The 19304-nt window shown below is 44.8% G+C and overlaps 1 protein-coding gene across 1 annotated transcript in view; it reads left to right on the top strand.

Annotated features, from left to right (window-relative positions):
- The window catches only part of arvcfb (ARVCF delta catenin family member b), a 249980-nt gene that overhangs the window by 165412 nt on the left and 65264 nt on the right, over positions 1 to 19304 (top strand). Inside the window, 3 exon segments of the mRNA XM_032515943.1 lie at positions 3466 to 3600; positions 6268 to 6902; positions 14107 to 14612. Of these exon segments, the coding sequence (XP_032371834.1) occupies positions 3466 to 3600; positions 6268 to 6902; positions 14107 to 14612 (1276 nt within the window).

Genomic DNA, 19304 nt, shown 5'->3' with positions numbered 1-19304 from the left:
CAGATTTCCATTTGAAAAAATAAAATAAATCGGGTGGGAATTGGAAGCTCTTCCTTTTTGCTTCAACATTCTTCCACAAGGTGCGCTTAGATTGGGACATTTTGCTTGGGATTTGGATGTAAACGTAGGCGCACTCAACTGCTGCTGCTGCTGCTGCTGCTGTAGGCTTCTGGAGGAGTGGGGAGTGCTGTGTGGAGCCCCTACTCGAGGGACTGTGAAACTGTAATTAAAAAGCCTGGTCTAATCCCTCATCAGGGAGGGCCCATTGCCCCCCAGCCTGTTTACTGCGAGGGGATTGGCCACACACACTCGCTCACACTCACATGATTTTTTTATGCAGACCTTCCTAGAGATAACACACACAAGCATGTGCAGTTAATCATCGCACTAATCAAGGGCTTTGCTGCTGAAAAGAGGAACACGAAGGACGCCCCTTTAAAGCAGGGCCGCCACCCTGCTGGGAGAAGAGACCGGGTGCTCTCTGGAAGTCACTTTGAGTAGGAAAGCAGTTTGATGCTCAGGGTAGACTCCTGGAAGCCAACATCTTTGCCTCGGCAGTGGACCCAGGCCCGGCCCAGAGCTTACCCAAAGAGACCTCTCCCCTTGTCTTTCTACTAGGCCTGCATGGTTAATCGTTAAAAAAAAATCCTTGATATGATTCTCATTTCATTTGACAAGCCGACTGCTTTACAAATGCTACTACTTTCTTCTGTGAGTTTTAAACATAGACCGTATAAAATAGGTTTTAAAGCGCCCATATTTTGCTTATTTTCAGGTTCATAACTGTATTTTGAGGTTGTACCACAATAGGTTTCCATGGTTTAACCCTTGTGTGGTCCTTGGGTTAAATTGACCCATTTCAAAGTGTTTCATATCAGAAAAAATGGATTTCTTTCAATCAAATTGTCCAAAAATAACATGGATGATTCCATACAACATTCTTAAGGTAAAATGTATGATTTATTTTTGGGTGTTTTATTTAATCGTATAGCATTTGAATTATTTTTCAAAACAGTATCTGGACTAAACTTTGACATATACCCATCTGTAATCCACTCAACATCCTCTGATCTTAACTATTAGTTACTTTTTTAATTAAAAACGTATATATGATTTGATGTAAATGAGGTTTGTTGACCATGAATTCCAAGAATAAGTGTAAAACCTGTTATTACCAGCTCAGGTTTTAAAAAGCGCCAAAAGCATGGAAAAAGTGACAAAAAAATCAGAAAAGCACAAAAAAAATGTTCATTTTCAATTTTTACCTGGAAGGACAAGTTCATGGTTAACTGGAAGACAACACAAGGGTTAATATTCAAAAACACTATATTTTGTTGTACTGCGCATTGGTGCAGATCCTGTTTTAACCGTTGGTGTGTGTGTGTGTGTGTGTGTGTGTGTGTGTGTGTTGTGTGTGTGTGTGTGTGTGTGTGGTGTGTGTGTGTGTGTGTGTGTGTGTGTGTGTGTGTGGTGTGGTGTGTGTGTGTGTGTGTGTGTGTGTGTGTGTGTGTGTGTGTGTGTTTAGGTCTCTGTTTTAGCTCCAGAGTGAGACATCTCAGTAGTTTAATTCCAGAGTGAGAATCTCACTTTATCCTATCTTTGTGGGGAGCTGCACATGCTCAGTAGCTCGGTAAGATCCATCAGCTAGATAACTCTTTCTCCAGCTTTGGTCAGTCCAAGGCTGGATCAGCTGGTAGACTTCTTCTAGACCAGGGACACAACAGGGACAGGAAGTAGTTCTTTTGGAGATTCTGGTCGACTAGTGGCTGTTGGAGCAGTGTTTAGCCATTGAGAAAGAGCTAGCACGCTACGGTTAGCCACCTGGTCTCTAGTGACGTAGAAAGCCGTGCAGATGTTGACCAGCTCACCCGGAGACTGAAGACAGAGGACATTCAGAAACCAGATCTCACTCAAAACTTTTTCCAAGTGTGTATGCGTGTTGAAGCACCAGAGATACAAAATAACACCCAAAATCTCAGAAAGGGGATTTTTTCATAATATGGGCACTTTAAAGCGCTCTGAAGCACTGCAATGCTCTCCCTTCTCTTCTTTGAAGCCTCCATGTCTACAGGCTTGTGGTGATGAGCAATGTTCTGTATGGGCCAAAAAAAACCTTTGTTTGGTACTACCAATTTGTTTTTGTCTTGTCATGGTTAATGTGTGCAATAAACATTACACTTTGTGAGGAAAAACAATTGTGGCAGATAATTGTGATGTCAATTCTAGGCAAAAAAATCGTGATTCATAATTTCCCCCAAATCGTGCAGGCCTACTTCCTACTTTTCCTCTGTCTTTTTGTCCTCTCTGCATCTCCTCTCTCCGACTTCCTACTTTCATGTGTTGTTTTTCATCTCTCTCGTCATCTTGCAGCAACTCCCAGTATTATTAATGCGCTTATCTGTTCTTTTGAACCAAAGTCTTGCCTTACTGTCTAATGCTAACACACTCCTTTCCCTTGATGGCTCTGCCCCGTCTGACTGCCGGAAGATGAAACACAAAGCTTCTCCCATCTTCCTGATTTGCAGGCATATTTCTTCTTCGGTGGTAAACATGTTTCTAGCTGCTTTAGTATCAGCAATAGTACTTGTTAGAATATCGGGAAAGGAACAGAAAAAAAATTGGCATCAAGACGGAGCTACTGAATATGGGAGTCAAAGAAAAGAGATTGGGCTGATGTTGCCCACTCAGTGTGTGTGTCCAGGGTCCGGGTGAGTTTCAGCTGACACATTCAGTTAATGCAGAAGGTTTTCACATACAATTGGAAAACAACTATGAACAGCCTTTCAATAGCAGATTAGCTGCTGCTTCTATTTACGTTCTCAGTCAAAGTGAATGGCCCGGACCCTGAATGAGTCTGAGCACATGTCCGCTCTCAATTAGATCAACGTCCGTTCCTCCTGTCCCAGCATGCCGTGCTTTCCCTTGGCCATCATCCAGCCCTCTCTTCCTGCCGGAGAACTCTCTGAATGGAACACCAGTCATGTTGGAGGAAGAGCTCCGATGGGCCAATAAAAGCACCATTCCACCTCTTTTTTCTGGATATGAGCTAATGAGAGTTGAGGCAGACCACACAAACAAATAAAAGCAGTTTCACTAGCCTGCGCATGCTGGGGAGCCAACCATGGGTAGGTACTGTAGGAGTTAGTTAATCAGGTACAGCTGTTTAAAAAAATGAGGTGCCACTGTTCAACAGAACAGAATAAAGAACAGACACATTTTCTGCTCGGAGGTCTTTACTTTCCTTTTATGTCAGACAGACTCTCAACTTCAGCAAGCACTCTTTGAAAAAGTTGCTGGAGCACAGTCCTCTCTCAGATTGCATACGGCTACTGTATATGTAGCGTAAGAGGGTACACGGTTGTGTCATTTTAGAACTATCTGCAATACAGAGCTAAACACCTGGATGCACATTGACATCTAATGCAGGTTACTGAGAACTCTACCCACCCATCCCTCCCACTCTAGGTGACCAAAGTGGTCAAAACCATCACCCGCCGCACCTATCATCCAGTGACTGACAACTTATTAGAGTCCAGGCCTGCAACCCGGACCCCCACCCCGGTCTCCATCTTGCCCCCCAGCACGTTGGAAACTGAACCAGTAAAGGATGCCTAGCCCTGTGTGATGTTTGCTGTGTTCTCCCCTCCCCCAATGTTCTTCTCACATCATGCTTTTAAAGAGAAACCACATTCAGCCACTCTGGACTTTCTAACATTGCGGAGAAACTAACAATGTCTGCTTCTCTCATTCAGGCAGTTGCTCTTTAAATGGTCTGAAAATTAATCACAAGTATCACTGTCACAGGCATCTTAAAACTCTGAGATGCTACCTCACCCTCTCCTGCTATCCCCCTGCTCACCATGTCCATTTAACTCGCAATAAATTGAATGCCACGGAGGTTGTGAACCGTCTTACAGAGCTGTAAAGTGGACAGTTTGACGCCTGCTGCCCTTCCCTGCATTTTTAACAGTTTGGTTAGTTAAGGCCTGGGGTCGCGTTTAACCCTTTTTCAGTACAGCCATGACGTTCCATGCGCACACATACACACACAAATGTGCACATGTTCACATATACTTGCAGTCTTTTCCATTTTAGCAATTCTCTTTTAGCCCTGTTTACCCCACTTCAGCATATTTCATTTCAGATGCTCTATTTGGAACGCAGGCCCCTTGCCTCCCTTCGTTTGTCCGAGCGCAACAGTTTAACGCCTTGTGAACTTGAGCGTACATCAAAGAGTGTTTAAAGCCTGCGATGGCTCTCGTTGCAGCCGTTGCAAATCGCCTAAAAAGCTGTTTTGGTACAAGGCAGCTGTACTGTCGCCGTCACCCTGCTCTCCTCTCAGCTCTCACAGCCTGAATAGAATAAAATAAAATATAATGATAAACAAAAGGTGATACAATTATCAGATTTGAATAATTTGAATCTGGAAGGCTTAGGTTCCCTCGTGAATCTATATATCATAGGAAAGCCAATAAAGCATGTTATAAAATGTTATGTAATAAATAATATTTATTATGCCGACATAATCGCTTCATGCAGGGTATAACATTCAGCCCTGGCCCCTGTAGTCCCATTGAGGCCCAGAGTTAGCATTTGGACCCATGATATGAACACCAGAACAGCCTAGTTTGGGTTCTTACCACCATGAAGCCACGAGGGTGAAAGTGAGCTTGTTATTCCTAGCTCATACATATGCTTAAGCTAATGTGAAACAAACAAATGAGCTCTTTATTTTTAACTAGCGCAAAGCAGAGGGGGAATGGCCAGCAATGTACATTGCTCAGTAATTACTGTGAACATGGAGATGAACCTTGGTGTTCCTGAAATAGGCTTTGTTATGGAGCCCACAGTCAGGGTGTAATCAAACGGAGCCCACTGAAGATCTCCATTTGTCTCGGCCATGTTGAACAACAGATATGTTGTTTGTGCTTTTGCCTCTCTGTTGCGAGGGTTGATGCTTTGTTGTGGTTTCTTAATATTGTTAACATGCCTTTGCTCGCCCCTGATTAAAATCTAAATTATGGCAGTGATGGGAAAATAAAGAAAGCATATCAAAATTAAGAGGGCTGGTGTTGAAAATGAAACCCATCAGATGTGGAATGAGTGGAGTGTTTTTTTTTCTTCTGCTTTTTCTTCCGTTCCCCGAGAAAATCAGAAAACGGCCGTCTGCGTTCCTCAAGTGGGAACGCACCTCTCTGCGACACCTTGTCAGGCACAACATACAACACAAATTGCATCAGAACTGCAGCCCCGCAGATGACTATTCATTTTCATCAACCTCATTAATTCTGAAGATGAATTTATCGTCGTGGACAAAATAGCCAATTATCGGCCATAGCAGAATTCCATGAGCAGCAAATTGGTTTCTGTATGGGCATAGAGCCCAGGGAAAGACGGGGGGGTAGCTGTCTGAAATTCCCCAGTCAGACAGCCACAGAGACAGGACAGGATGTAGACTTATTTAGCTATAGGATGAAGTGAGCATGAGAAATGAATACGTGCACGTCTGGTGTCTCAGTCCCCCGGCTGCAGAGTGTGATGCTGTCCTGTTTCCTTGGGGACAAAAAGCATTCAAGGTCCAGTGGAGCTGTAGCACTTCAAGATGGCCCTGTTACAGCACAGTCCAGGAGAGGCAGTGTACCAAGACTGCTCCTGTGTACATGCAATATTTCTGGTTTAGATTTAGCTGACAGTTTTGGCCTTATAAAAGATTATTAAAGCATGTGCACTGATTTAGGGTTACACCAATTGTTGACACAGACCTTAAAATTGGTCAGTTATTATCCACCTCCATTACAACGGAGGTTCCTACCAAAGTACAGCCACTATATGTTTTTGTATAATTAAAATTTTGGATTGAATGATAAGAAAATTATTCATGTGTGAGTCTTCAAGAACCCATCATCTTATAAAACATAATTTGAAGACAGTCAAATGCACCGCAATACTTGCAGGATAGAAAAATTAAGTACAACTAACTTTGAATGAATTAACACAAATGGACAAGTTTTCCTCTCCGTTAGATTTGAAATGCATGATTTAATCTTGACACCAAGAATTCTAAGTTATCATTCATTTTCCCATTAATCCAGTTTGTTTGTCTGCCTCTTTCACTGTGTGCCATTCCAACACAGTGTCCTGATCAGACAAATGTCTCCGTTTAGTGGACAGCATGGTTTTCAGCTGGATCCAAACATAGGCTTGCTTTAACATCATTCTGTCCTGTGATGCCAGGCTGTCTGACAGGTGTACCTGTTCCCCTTACAGGTGACTAAGATGGTGAAGACGGTGACCACACGGACGGTGCGCCAGGTGCCCCTGGGCCCCGATGGCTTGCCCCTGCCCGAGGGCTCGTCTCCATTAGGCAACTACACCGACTCTATTGATCGGCGCTACATGAAGAATGGAGGCTTCATCACGCCTCAAGCAACCTCAACCCTGACGCGCTCCTACAACAACTCCTACAACGATTCCTACGGCGAGACACCTGAGAGCCAGTACGTCCGCCACTACGGCCTGCATGATGGCTACGCCGATTTGACAGACAACTACGGCAGCCTTTCACGCGGCGTCAACTTCCGGCCACCGCGCTACCCATACCTGCCCAACAGTTACCGGCCGGAGAACAGCTACACGCTGCCTATTCGTAAGGATGACTACGGCCATGTGGCCCAGCCCCAGGTGCCTATGGGTAACAGCACTGTGGACCTGAACCGCTCGCAGCCCGAGCGCTTCCAGCCCGAGCCATATGGCCTGGAGGATGATCGCCGCAGCTTGGGCCCTGAAGAGGAGGAGCCGTACGAGCTGGAGCCCGACTACTCCACTGCAAACCGCCGCACCCTGCAGGGGGCCAACCGGGGTCGCACCCACCGCGAACCTCTTCGTGATGTGCCCCGAGTCAGGTGAGGATAAAGGCAAAAAACTTAAAAGAGTAGAGGTTTGCTTTCAAACAGGAAGAGACATGCCTGCTACTAGAACTCTGAGCAAAAAGATGTTACACAGATTCAGTACATCTGTTTTTCTACATCAGCACATGGTGTTAATGCTTAAATGCCTGACAGATTGTGTCAGCCTACTTGCAGGAGATAATGGTTTTTGTGTAGGCGTGCAAGTTTATACTGTATTCATGTCCTTCTTTTTACATTGGGCAGTGAGTTGTTGTTTGTATGCATGAGTGCAGGCTTTGCTTTGTCATGAGAGGAAATCATCCTGTTAAGATGTGAGAGAATAAAGAATGCTTGTCTTGCTCTCGCCATAAAAAAGACTACATTACACCGTGTGCAAGTAGACAGATGTCTCGTCTCCTTGAGCAACTTGCTTGAGAAAAAAAGCAAGGAAAACAAGTCTTTTATTGGTGTTTTTCTGGAAATAGATAGTGAACAAGTGTTTGTGTCAGTGTTAAAGAGGCGGGAATGATTTGAGACATGAGGAGGGAAGGAAGGGAGGATAGAGGGGACGGAGGGAGAGGAAGGGAGGCTTGAGTCAGTCATCTCTCTAAAGCCTTTTTTGCGCAACCTTTGTTGAGAGGAGTATAACCCCTGGCTCCAGCCGGCAGAAAAAAAAGCATGTTAGTCTCCAACAATAAGATCCCAAAATGGACTCTTGTCTCCTAATAGTTTCCAATCATTTCATTGCTGCCCAAAGGGAGGCCCGGAACAAATGGGTTTGACAACTTAGTGACTCTTTTTTGAACAGTGATCTAGAGAAGATGGATTTTTTTTAAGTCCTCTGCCCTTTTCTTCCAATCTGAGGGCAACACGTTTGTGCCTGGAGCCAGATCTAAAGGAATAGAGCTAAGGGAGTCAATGAGCAGAAGCGAGAAAGACAGGAAAGATTGTGTATTTCTTTCTGTGTGTTTTTTTTGTTTTTGTGTCACAATCAAAGGTGACGTGTGAGTTTTGCGTTTTGACCCCTCTTAATTAAGCTTATGTAAACACATGCATTCAACGCTATCTAGGTGTAAAGGTCTCTGGATTGATATGTATGTGGAGAAAAGCTCTGACACTTAGACACAGTATCTATCTCTCTCTCTCTCTCTCTCTCTCTCTCTCTCTATCTATCTATCTATCTATCTATCTATCTCTCACACATACACACTAAATGAAAATCCACATCTTCAGAAAATGAGTCACTCCCCCATGCGCCTAGTGAGAGGCGCTTGCTGTGACAGGCAATTTGTAGCCTGCCTTACATGTGTCACAACACAGCCCTAACAGCCACATACACCCCTTCAGACACACACACCACACACACACACACACACACGCTAACATGAATGCCCTAACACAAACACACATGTTTGAAACCACCCTTGACTGACAGATGCCTGGCTAATTGGAGCATAAAATAAATGCAAAATATTTCCCTCTCTCCTCCATCTTGCCTGCACTCAAATCAGCTGACATCAAAACAGACGTATATTGTTTTTTTCCCTCTCCCAGGAACGGTTACAATCAGCCCTCCCAGAATGCCCAGGCTCTCCTGTGCACTCACGATTAGTATTCTCCCAAAGAAGGCTGCGGCGACTCCAAAGTGCTGTAATGAATCTGGGAATTAAAGTGGTTTAATTACAGCTTATCATTGCATTGCAAGCCCTCAATTATGCTTTGACAAAAATGAAGACATTTAGCACTGAAACGGCTTCCTGCGTTGGCGCCAAGCACTCATTTTTGTCAGCGCCACGCAATCCATCACGTGTTGAGAATGATGATGCATCATTTCACTAGTGCTGGACTTCTTTGGATGTGTGAGCATGCCTCACTCTCGGATCTTAGGGTTAGCATAGATCTAATGTATAGCTCTAATGCAGAGGCTTCCATACACGTCCCGATGGGTCACTGCATGGTTTCATCAGTCTGGAAAGGGTATGAGTCATATGCTTTTTGGAACATGGTTTTATATTCAAGGTACCACCAGCAAAACACCAAATAAGAGAATATCTTTTTGTCACAATTTCTGAACATATTCACTGATGTCTCTGTCATCGATAGAAGTGCAGATGTCTTTATGACTGAATCCTCTTGAAGTTGGAAGTTTATACATGCTTCACGGCGTGTTAGGATCTTAATATGGAGTACAACTATATGGAATCATTTATTATGTATCTCCACTCATTTACTCATGGTTTTTCTTTTATGGCCTGTCTGTAATAGTCAAGTGGAAATAATCTGAGCACAGGTTAGAGGTGAAAGAATAGCGCTTTAGCAGGGTGTCATTAGCTGCTTTACCAACATTTGTGTTTGTTTTTATGTGCTGATGGTGATATATGCAGTTAAAAAAGCTTTTGAAAGATGGCAGAATTGGATTGGAAAAAAACAGTTTTGACTCAAGGCGGATATTTTTTTTTTGAGAAATAGTTAAATTGCAATGTAAGACATGTTTATATGATGCTAGTCTGTATCCTTCGCGTTCCACTTGCGGGATTGCTCCGGTTCTGCAGGAAATTTCGCCGGATGCATATATTTTCCGCTTCCTTCCGCTTTCTTTGTGTTGTAATTCTAACTTGTAATTTCTGAGGACTGTGGTTACCTGGTCCTCAGATCTCTGCAGGGTAAATCCAGACAGCTAGCTAGACTATCTGTCCAATCTGAGGACTATGGTTACCTGGTCCTCAGATCTCTGCAGGGTAAATCCAGACAGCTAGCTAGACTATCTGTCCAATCTGAGGACTATGGTTACCTGGTCCTCAGATCTCTGCAGGGTAAATCCAGACAGCTAGCTAGACTATCTGTCCAATCTGAGGACTATGGTTACCTGGTCCTCAGATCTCTGCAGGGTAAATCCAGACAGCTAGCTAGACTATCTGTCCAATCTGAGGACTATGGTTACCTGGTCCTCAGATCTCTGCAGGGTAAATCCAGACAGCTAGCTAGACTATCTGTCCAATCTGAGGACTATGGTTACCTGGTCCTCAGATCTCTGCTGGGTAAATCCAGACAGCTAGCTAGACTATCTGTCCAATCGGAGTTATCTGTTTAGTTAACTATTTTTCGGCGGCTCTATGCGCACCGCACCACCCATGACGATTCTGATTGGTTTAAAGAAAAGCCATTAAACCAGAGCACGTTTTCCTCCCATCCCTGAATGCTATGTGGAGTAGCCAGACCCTTCTTCAGAGCGCTTTGGAGAAGGGTCTGACAAAGCGAGACTAATATGATGGAGACTGCTCTGCCTTTTTGTTTAATGTGAAACTGGTTTTATCTACATGTCTAGTTTTGTTTCTTTGTCTTTGGTCGGCCTCTTTTTTGTTTTTGTCTGCTTTTTGGTCTGTGGTCATTTATTATTTATACAAGCACTTTAATTGTTACATCAAAATAGATTATTATCTACCTTTATTACTGCCTTGCTCATGGGCAGCAAGCATGTAGCTATAGAGAATGTAGAATGTAGGGAGGGCAGGGCATCTCTTCTCCCTTTATCCCCGCTCAGGCTTTGCCGATAATGAGCCCCCCACTGCCTACATCTAAATCTGTGTGTGTCCATGCACCTTTATATTATTTTGTGTGTGTGTGTGTGTGTGTGTGTGTGTGTGTGTGTGTCCTCATGCCAGCGTGATTAATAGCTGCTTTTGAACTCTGCTACTACAGGGGCGTCTTTAAGCCAATCTCTAATGGCTCATCTCTCCTTCGGGGACCTGCTGTGCTGCACCTGCCTACCTGAAATCATGGGTCACACCACACACACACGGGGGGGTGTCTTTTTTGTAATCCAGTGGTGTCTGTAGGGAACGACTCGTAGAACTGATCCCCCCCCTTACTCAATTCTGCGAGACATTGACTATGAGCCAGGTACTCCGTTGATTCTTATACTTCCCCTCTGTCACGTTTGAGGTTTCTCAGAAGCATTCCATAAATTATAAAAGAAACTTCTACGCGATGTCACTCTCATTTAATTGAATGAAAACAAGCAGGGGGAGCGGTGGATAATGCCATCAAAACAGCCAGCGAATTAGAAAGTGGCAAGACGTAAACCCTCCAGCTTTGCCGTTTTTATTCTCTCTTCTTTCTTCTCTGTCTAGCGAAGACTCTTGTGCATCATAAAACAATTATTGCCCATAAGTTAAAATGAGCAATCTGCTTGGCAGGAGCAGTCAGTGAAAAACTCATAATGGCTGCAGAGATGTAATGTGTACATATGAGATGCAAACATCTTATTGCAAGTGTCGAATCCTTTTGTGCTGATCTCCTTTCATGGGCCTGCCGAAGTAGAGGGTCAGCGACTGCCGCGATTGAAGCAGGATGAAAGCAATTGACAGGAGATGAAGGGACGGAAGAATAGCGAGGATGTGACAAAGTCCAGATGAATAGACCGGCGCTGAAGTTTGCCGACATGCATACATCTCGTATCCACTGTATCAGTTCATCTTTTTCTTTCAAGCGCACACACGCACCCATCCGTCGATGAACGCACAGATGCACAGAAATAGCCCGGACATTTAGCAGCTCGATTAACATTAGGAAAGTGATCTGCTGTAATAATTCTTGGAGCATCGCGTCTGGCTGTGGAGAGCCCTTTCACATCCCGTGAATACACCCCTCCCTGTACACACAATGGCGCCAATTTAAATGCAAATGCTGACATTCCCATCGCTCAGCCTCATGACGCCTGCTTTAGCCAAAAGCCCCGCCGCATCGGCTCAGATCTAAACGAGCCCCGATCTGCACAACTGTACATCTCGTGTGTGTGTGTGTGTTGTGTGTGTGTGTGTGTGTGTGTGTGTGTGTGTGTGTGTGTGTGTGTGTGTGTGTGTGTGAGAGAGAGAGAAAGTGTGACAGGTAATGAAGAGAGAGACGAGAGAGAGAGAGAGAGAGATACTGTGCATGACAAGATGGTGATAATGTATGCAGCTCTATTCAACGGTGATGATGCTGCGATTAGAGAGAGGGTTATTCTGGCCTCCTTGTCATGTCCAATATCCCACAGCAATCAAAAGCTGGTTGATGGCCTCCGAGTGTGGCAGTGTGTGTTCATATCTCAAGGAAGCATTTAGTAACCACCAGCACGTGCACACATACAGTACTGCTATGCACATTTTCCACCTTTTCCACGCACTCTGTCGTGCAGCTCAGTGTTGTCACCAAACCTCAGAGCTGAAGTCGGCCTCCATATGATGATGTGCTGTAATCAGGCTTGATTGGCCACAACTCCTTCCATACTGTGGTTACAGGCTGCCTGTGGAGGTTTGTGGCTCTCCAAAATGTTCCACAGAGCCGGAAAAAACTACTTTTGAAAGAAAAATAAGGAGTGATGATAAATTAGAAAGTTAGCTGTTCAGCACCGTGGTTCTTTCAACTTGGTTAACTCGCAGCATTTGCACACGGGGCCGTATTCATCTGCTATGGTGCCTCACTCCATCTCTATTAATCCTCCCTCCATCCATCTGAATAGGGGATTTAGTATCTCGTTACATTGCTCTGGCAGGAGATTTTCTCCCAGTTCATTTAGTATCGATTTCCCTGGCAGTAAAATGCACAAAGTCGTGTCATAAAAGCCAATATGTTACTGCGAGGTTTGTGTAAAAGAATAATCAACAGAGGAATACACCAGAGTCGAGTCGAGATGGCATGCAGAACCCCCCACTCCCATCCTTTCCCAGCATGCCTGGGAAGAACTGTAAAAACACATAATTAACATAAAGCTCATTAAAATTGAAGCTCGGTCTGGAATTCCCTGCCAACCACCGGCGTTGGCCACCATTTTTTTTGTTGCACCACCAACCACCATACATCAAAGATGGTGAGAGGAGACCAGCTGGATTATGCAACAAGGATAAACAAGTCTCAAGCTGTGGGGCGTTGGGGGATGATAAAGGCTGTGCATAAGTACACAACCCTAATTAAATTCCTCTCCACATGTCATAACTTTTCCCAACCAAACATTCTACCATCCTTTTGGAGAACTCAGTGATATGTGTTCAAAAAGATGTTTTGTGGAACAAGTTTAAAAAATATTTAAAAAATCCGTGCAACTTTTCTTGGGTAACATGTTACTCCCCTGCCTCTATCCTCGGAGTTAGCCCAACATGTGAAAAATCGTTGCTATGATTAAAGTGCCTAAAGTAAAATAAGTCGCCTGCACTGTTGCAAGAGGCAACAAATGATCTGTCATTGGAAGTGAGTGACTATATTTTCACCCATGTACCCATAGAGAATTGATGAGAATGTCTTCAAAATATAGAACCCCAGAGAGCAGAGTGTTGATCATTGATTTTGAGGTTTGGGAAATACAGATTTATTGAAGGCCCCCCCTCCCTACAGAACCCTCCAAAGAGCAACCCTCCCTTCCTCCCCCCGGGGACCAAACGTATTTCCGTTACCAAAAATGAGAGCTCAATGCTGTCCCCCAGCACTAACAGTAGTGATGCTATTGAGGCTAATGCTAGCAGAGAAGTCCCAGAGAGATGGTCATTAACATTTTAGCAACTGCATGCTGGTGTTCAGTGCTGTGAGCAGAGGGAGCCCTGGGGCTATCACAGGGGCTCAAAGTCCTCCCTGGGGGGACAGTTCAGCTCTTTCCTCTGTCCCCTGGGGGAAAAGACATCAAATCCTTTCTCTACTCTATATGGTGGCTTCCTAAAAAAAATCCTCTCCTTTAAACCATTTCCTTTGGTGATGCCTTTGTCTCTGTTTCTTTGTGAACTGCCTGTTTTTTCTTTGTGCAATCTTTTCCTGTCTCTCAATCCCTCTCACTAAGACTTTGTTTGCTGATGACTGACATGTTTGCTGCTACCACCTGACAGGGAGGAATAATAAGCGGAATCTTGCTTAGCATATCACTCTTATTGCATGGGAATTGCCACCCCAGTCCCTTTGACAGACCTGTTAATAACAGATCCGAGGCAGACATCACCTTCCCTCTCTGTCCTGCATTCCTTCCCTTCTATCCTCCATCACCCACATCTTCTCACCTCTCTCTCACCCTGTCCTCTGCTTTCTCTTCCCCCCTTCATTAGTCAACTGCTCTCACCTCAGTTGGCTTCTTTCAAAGTCTTTCCCCCGGCTGCCTAATTCTTCTCTCAGACAAATCTGTCTGAGTCACCCACCATTTACCTCGTCCATCTCCCTTGTCCTCACCGTCCTCACCGTCCTCTCTCCTTTCGTTTTCCAGAGGGTACCCAGACGAAGCCATCGAGGCAGAGCTGATCGATGAGCGCCACCCCTACATCCATGGCATGTATTCGGCACCGCTGGCCCAGCCCGAGAGGGGGAGCATGGCCAGTCTGGACCGCATGGGCGGCCGGCGCTCCCCGTCCATCGACAGCATCCGCAAAGACCCGCGCTGGCGTGACCCAGACCTCCCTGAGGTGATCGCCATGCTGGGCCACCCCATTGACCCGGTCAAGTCCAACGCCGCCGCCTACCTGCAGCACCTGTGCTACGAAAATGACAAGATTAAGAAGGATGTGCGTCAGCTGAAGGGGATTCCTGTTCTGGTGGGGCTTCTGGACCACCCCAAATCCGAAGTCCACCGCAAGGCATGTGGCGCCCTGCGCAACATCTCCTACGGCAAAGACAACGACAACAAGGTGGCCATCAAGAACTGTGACGGCATCCCGGCCCTCGTGCGCCTGCTGAGGAAGACCAATGACATGGAGGTCCGAGAGCTCATCACCGGTAAGAATAAACATCTCCATATTAAAACCCTCCAAATAATGTGACACATGCAACACTAACATTATTCTTATTAAAATGCTAATCAATACAGTACCAAGTCGTCAGGCAGCAAGCCAAGCAGATGATCTGATCTGAGAGCTTGGTGTAATTCCGTTTTTTATATTTATGTATGTTATTGTGCATGCATTTTGTGTCAGTGTCAGAAAAATATTCTTCTAATATCGTGACTTTTCCACATCACCCAGTTCCACTGCAAAGTTTGCAATGAATGCAAACCTCACATCCATTCATATTTACCTTCCAACTACCTGAAACAGATCTGTCATGTGGGTGACATTGTTTATAATAAATGCTATGGATATGTCTGATTGCATTCTGCCAGTCAGACATTATTTACCATATTTACCAATTCCCTTGCCATATGTAAATGGCTCTTATATTATGCAAAAACCACCTGCATAGCAGTGTTGCAGCCAAGCCTGTTGGCTGTCTTCTCCACTAACCGTAGGATTCCTCTTTCTGTCTGCCTAATTATTCTCAACTCCTTCACTACAGTAAGTATAAAAGTGCTGCTTTGAAGCCTTTTAAGCTGATATGATAACACCTTAGTATGCCAGTCTTTTCCAACCACTACCTGCATACTTCCCATCACTTATATATTCTGTCCAGGAATATACTGGGTTGGCTGCCATAATCCCATACTCTGCATAGTAATGCAGGGCTGAGTCATACTATATTAACAAGCAGAGATTTTTGTGTGTTTTCCACAGTTCTTTCAGCAGTATTCACAGTGTGCTTTTTCCCATCGCAGACCCCTTACGATATTTGATAAGTTTGTTCCCCCGGGCATCCAATATGGAAAGATACACCACTTGCTGAATTAGCATAGAGTTTTGTAACTCCCCATATACTAGTGAGGGGAGATATCAATGCATTCAAAGCTTTAATTAGTCAGTATTTTAATTCTAGTGAAGACACATTTGGAGTAATTTGTCTTGGAGATGGCTCTTCTTACCACTTGTAAAAAGAGTAACAAACGTCAATAAGCTAGTTAGTCATTCATAAAGCCAATTTCTTTCAATGGGGGGGGGTCACAAAGTTCACAGTCAGGATTTAGAACAAACATGATGTGATTACTATATTACACTGCAAGGAGAAAGACGCCGATAGAAAGTAAATGATTCTCCATAGAAAAGCAAGCGGCATATGAACATTGATTCTAGATGTAAAAGCCATCAATTTGTAATGAAATATGTTTTAATTCCTTTAAAATTAGCTATTGATTTAAACGCCATGGTAGGGTTGTTTCTCCTTGACCTGGTAAAGGTCAACCAGGGAATACTGTGTGTGTGTGTGTGTGTGTGGTGTGTGTGTGTGTGTGTGTGTGTGTGTGTGTGTGTGTGTGTGTGTGTGTGTGTGTGTGTGTGTGTGTTGTGTGTGTGTGTGTGTGTGTGTGTGTGTGTGTGTGTGTGTGTGTGTGTGTGTGTGTGTGTGTTTCAGTGCACACGTGTGAACAAAGGGGAACCACTTATAGTAAGATACTTGACCTTTTGTGAACCCGCCAAGTGTAAAATACCACCACAAGACATGACGAGTTACTTTTGAGCTAAATTCACATTTTAGGGAAGGAAAAGTTTTAAAGCGGCACATGTTTCTTTTGAACTGGATGTCATGCTCATGTGAAGATCTGCAAGGCTGCCTAAAGAAGGAATGTCAATATTGTCGGCTTCAATCCAGGGGTGTTGATAGTGATACCAGTCCTAAAAAACATGCTTGTTGAACTGTTGTGTGTGTGTGTGTGTGTGTGTGTTTGTGTGTAGTGTGTGTGTGTGTGTGTGTAGCTTTCCTTTGCTGTGACAGAGATGTCGCGGTGAGCGATGACTGTGCCACAGCAGAAATGATTGCCTTTACAGCGCGTTGCTCCCAATCGTAGCTAAAAATAACCCTGCACCACAAGACAAGGAGGACAGAATGGAGGGAGGCTTTAAAAAAAAAGTCTCCTCCTTTCCTCTCTCACTCATTATCCACCCTCCCTCGCTCAATCTAATTTTTTCTCTCCATTCATTATCACCACCCTCGTTGATTTTCTCTCTGTTTTCCTCCCTATAGTCTCTCTCTTTCTCTCCCTCTGTCTCCAGCTTTAGGTTTCCATTGCCAGTGCTCTGGCCCCAGTGAAAACAGGCTGGTCACAATGCAAGCTCAGCTTACAGCCTCAGCCCATGTGGCTAGAATTGGCCGTGTTGTTCTACAATTAAATATGGGTCATAAATACAGGCCCCTTTTCTAAGTCCATGTGTTTTAAGAGTTTCTCTGTTGGAGATTGTGTGCTGCCCCTGTAAAACCACAGAGAGCTCTGTGGGGAAACGAGTGACGTGGAAAGAACCAAGTGGTTTTATTTTCCAACACACAACGGACCAGTCGACCAGTCATATTTTTAGAGCTGTGTACCATTCAGAGTAATTCTTTTTTTCCTCCCGGTAGGCTCTGGGCTGGTTGTGCCCTCCAGCAATTCTCTCTCTGGAAATGTAGATTATTAAGTGGATTTGTCTCCTGTTTATCCTGCAGGAGATGTCTGAGTTTTGTGGACTGCACTCAGGCAGGTGCTTCCTGCTCGCCTTTGTCGTTTGAATGAAAAATGCATGCAGGCCTTAAAGCTACAAAATTTTGTGGTGTTTTTGTGAGTTTAAAATATGCTACATAGGCTCAGGATCCAACCTTTAGGGGGGCTCATTCTCTAATGAGAATGTGACACAAAGTAATTACATTATCTGTGAGCTAGCTACTGAACAGCATCAGCTAACGTTTTTTTGTCTCTATTAGCAGTATGATGGTACTAACCCTTACACTTTCTTAGTCACAGTAATAACGACTAATTTGACACAATGTTCTAACATTCAGCAATTTCAGTTGCTTACGTTTCAATTTGGGTTCTAATCTGCGCCCTGAAAGACCAACGTCTTCTCTGGGGACTATCCATGTTAGACTTCACTCCTGCTCTCCCTCAGACAGATCAGATAGAGTGAGCCTCAGCCAAAGGGGGGGTCTGGCACAACCAACTCTGATTGGCCAAAACTATGTTCCTGTTAACCCTTTCCTTGACGCGGTACAACTTAAAGGTGCATAGCATTGGTGACAGACAAACAGGATATGTAACCTGTTTCAATTGCTTTGAACAGACAAGTTTGCAATTCTGACTTGAAGCACCAAAATTGATACAAAAAAGTTTGTAGTTATTTTCATTTTTAGGGGGGGTTGAGATGAATGGCTTGAGCCCCCCTAAAAAGGGTGTTACATCGCCCACGTTTAGGCTCTCTTTGGGTATTCAACCATTCCTGGGGGTAATGTCTGGCTCTTTAGCTGCAATATGCACAACTATGTTCAGCAGCTAGTCGCTAACTGTCTGTCTGTTTGGTGCACAGCAGGTAGTGCACGTTAAACTAAAATGATGAACTGTCGGATTGTAATTCTCTGTGGGGTTGTTATTACCAGGGCCCCTTTCACATTACACTAATGTTCTCTTTAGTGCTGATTTAAGCAGAATGTGTGTATTAGACCTAGCCTGACAAACCAGACCCACATCCAGATGTTGGGTCTGGGAACTCCCCATTGGCAGGGATCAATCTGAGGGGCGGGATAAATGGTTGTCTTTCAAATTCCCTTGCCGCAATAGGATATTGCAGCGCTACAACCAATCAGACCAAATCTAGTTGATAGATTGATCTTTTACCGTATCCAGTCAGCAAAACTGAACACAGCTTCCTTTTTTAAGTCTTCCAGAGTCGCGGCCAAAACCGATTCCAAAGACTGCTGTTCGCCAGCTGCAGCAGCCATTTATATTGTTTTCAAGTAGCACCTGCAGGGAGTAGCAGCTCCAGCAAGGGACCCCAAACTTCCCCTTCCTGAGCCACATCAACCAGCTCCGACTGGGGGATCCCGAGGCGTTCCAGGCCAGGTTGGAGATATAATCCCTCCACCTAGTCCTGGGTCTTCCCCAAGGCCTCGTCCCAGCTGGACGTTCCTGGAACACCTCCCTAGGGACCCCCCCAGGAGGCATCCTTACCAGATGTCCGAACCACTTCAACTGGCTCCTTTCGACGCAACGGAGCAGCGGCTCTACTCCGAGCTCTTCTCGGATGACTGAGCTTCTCACCCTATCTCTAAGGGAGACGCCAGCCCCCCTCTGAGGAAACCCAGTTTGGCCACTTGTACCCTGGATCTTGTTCTCTGGGTCATGACCCAGCCTTCATGACCATAGGTGAGGGTAGGAACCAAAACTGCCCGGTAGATCGAGAGCTTTGCCTTCTGGCTGAGCTCTCTTTTCGTCACAATGGTGCAATAAATTGAATGAAATACCGCCCCCGCTGCGCAAATCTCCAACCAATCTCCCGCTGCATTGTCCTTTCACTCACAAACAAGACCCCAAGGTCCTTCTTCACCTCAGGAAACACACACACACACACACACACACACACACACACACACACTCAGTATATACTGTACATATACAATACACTTAGCTGGGAATAGTGAAGTCATTTCCGAGACGGACAACATACCTGAGGTTCCCCACTGTGAACTCACAACCTGCTGAGTTCATCATTGGTGTGTGTGTGTGTGTGTTGTGTGTGTGTGTGTGTGTGTGTGTGTGTGTGCATATCGCCTAGCCCTTCCTACCTCATTTCATAAGCTGCT

Source organism: Etheostoma spectabile, chromosome 5, assembly GCF_008692095.1.
Source record: "Etheostoma spectabile isolate EspeVRDwgs_2016 chromosome 5, UIUC_Espe_1.0, whole genome shotgun sequence".
NCBI classification, from domain to species: domain Eukaryota; kingdom Metazoa; phylum Chordata; class Actinopteri; order Perciformes; family Percidae; genus Etheostoma; species Etheostoma spectabile.
The sequence above is the reverse complement of the archived record's forward strand: the minus strand, read 5'-3'. Positions and strand labels throughout refer to the sequence as shown.